This window comes from Gadus chalcogrammus, chromosome 19, assembly GCF_026213295.1.
Source record: "Gadus chalcogrammus isolate NIFS_2021 chromosome 19, NIFS_Gcha_1.0, whole genome shotgun sequence".
Lineage (NCBI taxonomy): Eukaryota > Metazoa > Chordata > Actinopteri > Gadiformes > Gadidae > Gadus > Gadus chalcogrammus.
In genome coordinates this window covers 14351790-14361789 of record NC_079430.1, presented here as the reverse complement: position 1 = coordinate 14361789, position 10000 = coordinate 14351790, and the positions used below count along the sequence as shown (strand labels likewise).

The following is a 10000-nucleotide window of genomic DNA, read 5'->3' as shown; positions in this document are numbered from 1 at the left end:
ACCAAGTCATCTGACTCTTCTACTCCCTCTAGATAAAGAAGGAGGAGGCGGTGAAGGAGGTCTCTCTCTCCTTCTCCCGACCAGTGCCCTGTCTATGCATTGAGGTGAGGCTCTCTCTATGCTCTAGTCTTCCTCCTCATCATAGACCACCCCGGAGCCCCAGGCTCACAGAGCTGATGGGGTTGATATCCAGAACCTCTCGACTGGGCGTCAAACCAACCAGTGTTTTAAAGACAACACCTGCTGCTCACTCACCTGTCTCCTAGTCCGGGCCAAGCCTCCTGTCGGGCCCCGGGCCCCTGCTAGACCCCCCCCCCCCCAGACCCCCTGCCCCTCTCCAGCCTCCCCCTCGTCTGACCGCTGCTCTCTCTCCCACAGGGCTGGTCGGCCATGATGGACGCTCCCAGGGTCCGAGTCTGTCCCTTCAGAGACCGTAAGTATTACTCTAGATTTTAAAGAATATAAATATAGAAGTACTAGTTAATTTTCTGTAATGACGATGATGACGAAGCCGTCGTCATTACAGATGACGTTGTTTTATTAAACTCTTTTATTAATCGTCCTTTCTAAAATATGAGCCCTCTCTCTGTCTTACCTTAAGTTGACTTCCCTACTGTACAGAAAGCGATATATTGTTGTTGCTCTTTCTTCTGACAAATTAACTCATTGTAGGTCGATTTTGGATAAAAGCGCCCGCGAGATGTAAATGTCATCCAAGGATTCAAAAATGACAAACTTTGTACTTAGCGTCCGTTTCGTTTCCCCCCCCTGCCATAGATACGGACCAGTTGTGGTTCGGGGTGACCTTTGACCCGATGGAACAGGAGCTGTCATGGCAACCGGCGTGCCCGGTGGACGTGGTGGTGTCGCTGTGTCAGATTGGGGCAGAGGACGTCTGTGAGGACCTCCCACACGCCAACCAGACCACCCGCACCAGCAAGGTCGGTCTCGCTCATTGGTCCTCGGGTTTTACAGACGAAACCTCATTGGCCGTCGTGTTTAAGAGTCCTAACCTCATTGGCCGGCGTGTTTTACAGTCCTAACCTCATTGGTTTCCTGTTTTAGAGCTATAACCTCATTTGTCGTCGTGTTTTAGATACCTAACCTCATTGGCCATCGTGTATGATACTTAATCCCCATCGGCCGTCGGGTTTAGGAGTCCGTACCTCATTGGTTTTGTGTTTTTAGAGCCGTAACCTCATTGGTCATTGTGTTTTACAGCCCTACCCTCACTGGCCATCGTGTTTTAGGGTCCTACCCTCATTGGACGTTGTGTTTGAAGCTTAATCCTCATTGGCCGTCGTGTTTAAGAGTCCTAACCTCATTGGCCGTCGTGTTTTAGGGTCCTTACCTCATTGGTGGTTGTGTTTTAGAGTCATAACCTCATTGGCCGTCGTGTTTTGGACTCCTAACCTCATTGGGCGTTGTGTTTCAGGTGAAATTCACTAAGGTGGACGCCAACCCTCATCTCTGTGTCAAGGTGAGTCTAAAAACCCTCCATCTGTGTTTTCATTCTGGTCTCGTGACTAGAATATGATGCATGACTGTAATCTTGAGTTTGATCAGATTGATCACATCCAATGTCAACGCTCAGACACTCGGTAGCCTTGAGTAGGTTGGTGATGAAAGCGCAGCTAAGGGGAGATACAGCAGGTGTGATAATATCTCGGCATACTCCAAGTAGATGCTAGACTAAGTACAAACTTGACACACAAAATGATTGTGATGTAGAACCATATAGGGTGTGAGGAGATGGTTTCCATGTTTGGGCATGTTATGAGCCTGAGGTGGACTGCCGTTATGATTAACAGATTGAGGAAGTTCGTCTGATGTCACGCCTGCGTCAGGGCCAGAGAGTGGGGGGCAGCAGACTGTGGTCAGCTGTTCCCTTACGTTCTCTTCTTTCAAACTCGACGATTCTCCTCCCAAAATGTTTCACAATGTTCCACTTTAAAAATGTAATCTGGGCTTGGCACCCTACACTATTATTCATCTTTAAGATATCTTTGCTGTCTTCCTGTCTGGCTTTTTTCCCCTTGAAACTTTATTTTACATCCAGTATCATACTAATACTTACAAATATTTACGACTACTAAGAATTGGTTTTGATACTATTATAATCAAAACCAATGCTTCTATGTATAGTAGTAATACTGTATCCTACTAATAGTACTTATCATACTAATACTACTATGTATCATACTTGTACTATATCATTCAAATGCTAATTCGACACCAATACTACTATATTGATACTCATTATACTGCATACTATAGTAATTATCCTACTTATACTGGTAGGCCAATACTTGTATTACTTCTACTTTGTACTACTACTACCTATCTTACCGATAGGCCTATGTATCATGTGATGTATCTTGCATAATGTGTTTGTTTAATAGCCAAACTAATCGCAGGAAGTGCATTTCCTCGTTACTATCCCAGTCCCTTTAAATGAGATGCATTTACACTACATTTACACAAAAAGTAAATATTTTTTCCGATACACTTCCAGTGATTTGACGCGTAAAAAAAAATATAAACTTTTTAAATTTGGAGACAGTATATAAAATTGCAGCAAAGTCACCTATAAATATGTGATACGATATAGCGTTGGAGCACGATGTTGTTGTAGGGGGGGGAATTCCCTTTTAACCGAAACCGTCTCCTTCCTCTTCGTTGTTCCCAGTTCACCACGGCCACCGGGTCCTGGACCAAATGTCCCTTCAAAAAAACAAACCTCCCACTGAACCCCCCCTCACCCTAACGTCCCGTGCCCCGCGCCCGTCTGAGGTGCTACAGTCGTCCCCGCGGCCCCTGTCCGTCTCATGGGGGACCACGGACCGAACCATTTCAAAACGGGGAACCGCCGTCTTATTTTCTTGTTGCCACTTGCAAAATTATGTAAATTAATGTTTATAATTTATTGTATTTATCCGACAATGGATTCCATATTTATGGATTCTATCGCTTATTTGTATATAGATATCCATCTATCGATCTCTATAGATGTATGTATAAAACCTATTTTTTTTACATATGCAGCTCAATGACGCCACGTCGTTTGTTATACAGCTTGTTCAGTGGCTTGTTTACAGTTTGTTTGACAGCATGTTTGACTGCTTGATTGACAGCTGTCTGTTGCTGACGTTCTGCACCTCTGCTAAACGACTGCCTCTACAAACAACTGTTCCCAGCAGGAGCACAACTTGCACCTCATTTAATGTCAGCATCTGTATCCGATTTTACATAAAATATGTTTTGATGACCTCATCTAGGCTTCTGTAATACAGGCTCATGAAATGCAACAGTGGTGCAACCGGAGGAGCTCCGCTCTGTCTGACCTCTCACGATATTCAAACTCGCATCCGAGTCAAAGTTGAACTGAATTTTGTTTTTAATTGTCTTTTATAATGTACCAATATATTTTGATGGTGTTGAAATGCTGCCGAACTTTCGAATGTGATATTGTGCAACCTTCTAGAATCTAGACCAAAGGTGTAGAATGTGCTCTGCCTAGAGATGATGACTGGATAGGGCCACTGCCTTTACCCAAAAGGGGATATTAGACTCAAAGTTCACCCAGAACACGGAGTTAAGCCTGAGTCATTACCCCACCCCCACAAGAGGAAGAACGCACAGGCTTTTCTTTCTGTATGCCACCCCATCCTCCAATCTGACTGAGGCCGTTACACTTTCTGTGCTGCGGTACCCCTACTACAGAACCCCCACCTCCACACTGATGGAGGCTTTGTCGCATGCTGTGCCATGGTACCCCTCATTCAGCACTGCATCCCCGTCCTCCACACTTACTGAGGCTGTTATGCTTGCTTTGATACGGTTCAACTATCAAAGAAACCCAGTTGTAATAAACGTCTTTCTATTGAAGATTTGAATCGTTGAAGATTCGAGGTCGAACCAAACTCTGTGTGTGTGTGTGTGTGTGTGTGTGTGTGTGTGTGTGGGGGAGTGCTGTAACATGCCCTCTTCTGTGAAGCTAGTGGCGTATTTACCACGCACTGAACCAGGAAGTAAGGATTATCTGTAGACCGCTGTCTCCTCCCGATGTAAATTTCCATTGTACAATTGAACCGTGGAGGAAGTTGATATTTTGGTGGACTAAGGACTTTAATATGTTACAATGACTCACATCGTTACTGCCCCCTCAAAGCAGGTCCGACTTGAATTCATCTTTATGGACCATAAAGCATACCGGTTGTACAGGTTTATCAAAGCAGTTGTCTGTCTGTCTGTCTTAAGTCTGCTGGTCCGAGTTTAATAAAACAATGCATTTCTAAAGCCTCTGCATCTTGGACTCAGCATTTTATTATCTGCAGCGGGATTGGTGATTGTGAACGAGAGTAATTGTGTTTTGGTAATGAGATGTTGAAATGGGTGTCATCACATCTGGGAACACGTTTGCCCGAGTGAGGAACACATCCTTCTTGTTTTGGAGAAGGCAATGTTCTTATTCGTCTGCGTGCCTTCCAGGAACATGATCTTTGAGTAAACAAGCACCTTGTGCCTGGGGGGGGAAGAAAACGAACATATTCTAACTTGTGCGTGCGTCTAAACCACTACATCTAGCGGTGAAAGCACAGCTCTCCTCTTGGCAGTATCTTTCCACAGATTCTAATCTACACGTTCAATTCCAAACCGGTTCCCTCCATTGCTCAAGTTTGGAGGACAACCAGGCCAACTCTCCATCGAAGGCTCCAGGCTTGATGGTTCCTGTTTCCGTCGCTCTGTTTCGATGGCTTGGTGGGGGAGGGTAGGACCATCAGGGAGGTGGGATGAAATCAATGCACCGAAGGAGGCTGGCCTTTTCCTGAAGCATCGATGTAAAGAGGCCTCATATGGATTGATGTTGTGGGGTAACTCTGCTAAACATGAGTATTTAATAGAATGTCTCACTATCTCCAGCCATATATAATGAGTAAGGACTCTGGGCCCATAATATATAATTTATATTATAATAACGTATAATCGTTTAAGAGAATTAACATTGTTCTACTGGTACTTGGCTCCGGTTTTCAGAGGAGATTCTGAGTTAAAAACAAACAGGCTGCACCAAAATAAAGATGACATCTGTGAGATTATTGTTCACAATGATATATGTGGATGCTATTGGGTCAGAGTGAATTAATTTACACCTAGCCGCCTACCAGTGCAAACTATTGATGTCATAAAGTTAAGTAAAACAAAGGTAGCAACGTTTTTCCGTGATGATACCGTTTGAGAGGCAGCTCAGGAGAACAAATTGGTCAATTCTGACAAACCCTCTATGAAAAGGTCAGGGAGAATACTTAAAAACTATTGTAGTTGCACCTTACGTCCAACAGATGGTGACAAACACCGTGTGTTCTTATTGAGGGACACAAAATATTTCGTATTCTAACCCTCTCTTGGAGATGTGATTGAGTCACACTGGAATAGTTTAAGGATTGATTCACACTAACACAATTTTTTTTAATCTGTTCAATGGACTTACTCTACTTTACTAACTACTTTAGTAATTGTAGCAGTTGAACCTGAAACACATCACCAAGGTCTCTCTCTCTCTCTCTCTCTCTCTCTCTCTCTCTCTCTCTCTCTCTCTCTCTCTCTCTCTCTCTCTCTCTCTCTTTTCTACTACTGCACTCCAAAGCCGTTATCACATGAAGACTTTGCAAAATGTGTACACCTTCATTCTCATGCTTCTAGATATGAAGTTCAGGTTTTTATTCCGTTTAATGCAATGCTTATTACAACCATTGTACTCCATTGTCATGATAACTGTGTTGCCGCTTTGTTTAAGCAGTCTGTGAATTGGATCTAAAGGTGTTAATGATCCATTAGGATACTGTAATGACATTGTATGATAGCCATATTATACGTGGCTCTCTTACCCTCCCTCTATCTCTCACATACACACACACACACACACACACACACTCACACACACACACACACACACACACACACACACACTCACACATCCACAAACTCAATTAAACGATCTCAATTAAATTAATTCATATATTTATGCCAAGGGAATTCATTTAAATTGACATAAATTCATTTTGCTTTCAAAATGTCAATAACTCAATAACTATTTAGTATTCAGTGATCATGTGGAATAAGACACATTATAACTAGACACAGAAGTGTAAACCCCTCTCTCTCTCACCCTGTTGTCCTTTCAAAGGACCCCAGCGGCCGCGACGGCGTCCACAATGAGACAATGAGCGGCCCGGGGATGAGCCGAACGGTGTTTTGGTGAATTCCTGGCATTCCGTCGGGGTGTTGTTCCCGCCCAGCTAATCGCAGCTTAGTGCTAAACCAACATGTTTGGCGTAGCCTCGGTCCTGCGCATTCCCACCTCACGGGAGGGAAGAGAGAATATCTGGGTGGGGACGCTTTGAACGTTGACGTGCTTGGGCGATAGGGGGGGGGGAGGGGGCGGGACTTCCTCCTGAGAGATATCGGATTCAGATTGCGTATCTGAAACTGATATCTCTCAGGAGGAAGTCCCGCCCCCTAGAGTGATGCTTCCTGTGCCCGTGAGGGTTCCGCGTGATGTAAACACCGGCGTCCGCCCGTGTCCGCGCTCACCCGTATGGGGACGACAGATTTGGCGCGCAGCCTGAACTTTGCGATGCGCGGACCGTACCCGCTCCGTTTGCTCATACTTCTGATAACGCGGCATGTGGCTCAGGAGATAGTGCGGGTTGGCTGGTAACCTGAAGGTTGCAAGTTCGATCCCCAGCTCTTCCTAACCGAGTGTCAAGGAGTCCCTTAGCAAGACACCTCATCCTAACAGCTCCTGACGAGCTGGCTGTCGGTTGCACAGATTACACCGCCGTCGGTGTGTGGATGTGTGCGTGAATGGGTGAATGTTAGGGCAATATTGGAAAGCGCTTTGAGTGGCCACTGGTTAGAAAAGCGCTACATAAATTCAGTCCATTTACCATAACATGTGTCTCAGTCGAAGACAACCCTAGTACTGAGTCTGCCTTGTTGAAAGTGTCCAATGACCTGCTCCCTTCTTTTCCAATCAGGTGACTGTGTGCTGGTGCTTCTTTACCTCATTCATCGTTCAGTACTCAGTAGCATTTGAATGGACTGACTCCAGCGTGGTGTTGATGGCACTGCCGTGACCCGATTCACATCCTACCTCAGCAGTAGAAGTTTCTCCATCAGCGTATGAACCTTTCTTCCAGTCCTCAAGCTAGTTTCTCCTGCAGAGTCCCACAGGGCTCCATTCTCAGTCCCATTGTGTTCTCTATTCACATGCTTCCACTTGATCGAATCATTCTGCAGAAGAACATCTCCTTCCACTTATACACTGATGATACACAGCTTTATGTTCTATGTGATTTCCTCACCTCTTTTCCTTGACCTCAATAGAAAACATCACGATATCAAGGAAAGACTGATTTGACCATGTGATTTGTAGATTTCAGCCTGTGAATTGTTGATTCCAGCCTGTGTGTGTATTGATGCTCATGTGGGAGTTTTGTTTTGTAGTCCTGTGTTCATTGCCTGCTCTGAGCTGTGCAGCACTTTAGTCAAAGTGAGTAATTGAAAATGTGCTTTAAAACGCATTTGACTTGAAACGTGACTTGACTCACGTCTATTTCTGTGATGGCGGGGAGGGGGGGGTGAGGGGGGGGGGGGATGGTGGATGGAGGAATACATGAGTACACATGGATGCAGTTCATCTCTCCTCTCCATCAGCAACTCGGTAACTGGGGGAAAGGTGAGGGACGAAGGAGCGGGAGGAGAGATGGAACGAGGTGGAGGAGAGAAGGGGAGCGAGCTGAGGCAATCCCTCGGCCTCTCCGTCTCTCCGGTGGGTTTTTAAAGTGGGGATTCCCGTCAGGAACAGACATGGTTTTATGAGGTCCAGGCCGAGAGAGAGAGGTAGGGAGGGAGAGAGAGAGAGAGGAGTGTTTGTTCGGGGAGACAAACTCCCGCTCTGCGGACGGAAAGTGGAGGGCTAGGCGCTGGGTGAGGGGCGCGGGCTGAATGAGACGTCTGTGGAGCTCAGGAGTCTCCCCGGCGCCATGACCCCCCCCCCCCCCCCCCACCCCCAACCCCAACCCCGAGTTTTGGGGGGGGGGTCTGAGATGCAGTCAGACAATCCCTCAACACACACACTCGCTTGCAAACACACACATATATAGAGATTTAGGTACACATACACAAACATGTATGCATATATATCGGTACATACACACACACAAATGTGCATGTGCATAACCTCACAGTTTTAATGCACAGACACGCACACACATGTAGTCTGTCGCTTGCTGTGTGTGTAGTGATGACTCAAGCCGGCCCTGTCTACGGTAACGGTCGGTCGGGAATCGCTGGGTCCTAGAGCCGCCCTGGTTTAGGATTCCACTTGTTTCTAGAATGACTCACAACCAAACAAAGGCCACTCTGTGTGTGATGTGTGTGTATGTTGTAAGTGTTGTAAATGTGTTTTATATATTGGATTTGTATGTGTGGGAGTGTGTGTGTATTTGTGTTTGGGGGGGGGGGGGGGGGGGGAGGAGAGAGAGTGAGTGTTTGGGTGTGTGTGTGGGTGTGTTTTTGTGCACACAAACGCAGCGCACGTGTCTATCCACGAGTCCTTCACAATGACCCCCCGCTCCCTCACAAACGCACAAAAGCATAAGTTACAGCGCGACGCGGTCGCTAATCAAAGCTAACCTTTACCCTGAGTTTTACTCTTCGTCATTTAATCAACAGCCATCCCACTCCTCTTCCTCTGTGCCTTTCGTCACATGGTGGTTCACCCAGGGGTCGGCAGGGTCACACGGGGGTGGCGTGCTGAATGTGGGGTCGCCGCAGGCAACAATAAAGGGCTGAGAATAGCCGCGTGGCCTCGTAGCACGCTAGCCCCGCGGCGCGCAGGGATTAGCCTTTCTTTGTTGAACTCTGACCCCGTGCGACCCCGGCACACGCCAGGCCGGGTGTCAACCCCGTGTTTGAGCCTGTGGAAGGTGAATCGTGACCCTTGACCTTTGCCATCGGTGACAGGAAGCAAGGCAACCAGCTGAAGAGTGTGTGTGTGTGTGTGTGTGTGTGTGTGTGTGTGTGTACGTGTGTGTGTGTGTGTGTGTGTGTGTGTGTGTGTGTGTGTGTGTGTGTGTGTGTGTGTACGTGTGTACGTGTGTGTGTGTGTGTGTGTGTGTGTGTGTGTGTGTGTGTGTGTGTGTGTGTGTGTGTGTGTGTGTGTGTGTGTGAGAGGGGTAGAGCGACATAAGGTTAGTGTTGTAGAGAGGGAGAGCTAAAGCCACATCTCCATAGTGGGACAAGACAAAGAGAGAGAGGCAGTGGTCGTGTCAGCACAAACACACAAACAGGTCGGAGTCAACCACATGGCGCACAAACAACATGGTGGACCCAAAGTTTGCTTCTTTATTCGGATGATATGAACTAGTAGTACCTTAAGCTTCATACTTGCATGTGTGTCTGTATTTCGTACTTTTATGTGTGTGTCTGTGTGTCATACTTGTTTGTGTTAGTATGTCATATTTGTGTTTGTGTCAGTGTGTCTGTGTGTCATACTTGTGTGTGTATAAGTGTGTCTGTATGCCATTCTTGTGTGTGTGTGTTTGTGTGTCATACTTTCTTGTGTGTTAGTGTGTCTGTCTGTCATATTTGTGTGTCTGCTAGTGTGTCTGTATGTCATGCTTGTGCGTTTGTTAGTATTTCTGTATGTCATACTTGTGTGTGTATGTCTGTATGTCATACTTTCTTGTGTGTTAGTGTGTCTGTATGTCATACTAGTGTGTCTGTTAGTGAGTCTGTATGTCATACTACTTTGTCTATGCTATGCGTTTCTCCTCTCCCTCTCTTCCTCTCCTCCCCCTTCTCTACCGAATGCTGAGGGTTGAACCTCTGGTCAGCGTACGTCCTAAACCGTAAGTCCTGACGCTCTCCATTCACCACAGACACCTCTTCCTTTAGGAACACATCTGAATCTGAAAGATGATTCTGCCATATC

At 46.2% G+C, this 10000-nt stretch overlaps 1 protein-coding gene across 1 annotated transcript in view; it reads left to right on the top strand.

Annotated features, from left to right (window-relative positions):
- il17rel (interleukin 17 receptor E-like) overlaps window positions 1-4732 on the top strand; it is a 10643-nt gene extending 5911 nt beyond the window's left edge. Inside the window, exons 8-12 of the mRNA XM_056578805.1 lie at window positions 33-104; window positions 379-433; window positions 778-941; window positions 1436-1480; window positions 2690-4732. Coding sequence (XP_056434780.1) covers window positions 33-104; window positions 379-433; window positions 778-941; window positions 1436-1480; window positions 2690-2767 — 414 coding nt within the window. The 3' untranslated portion in view covers window positions 2768-4732. The remainder of the gene's footprint in view (window positions 1-32; window positions 105-378; window positions 434-777; window positions 942-1435; window positions 1481-2689) is intronic.
- The last annotated feature ends 5268 nt before the right edge of the window (window positions 4733-10000 follow it).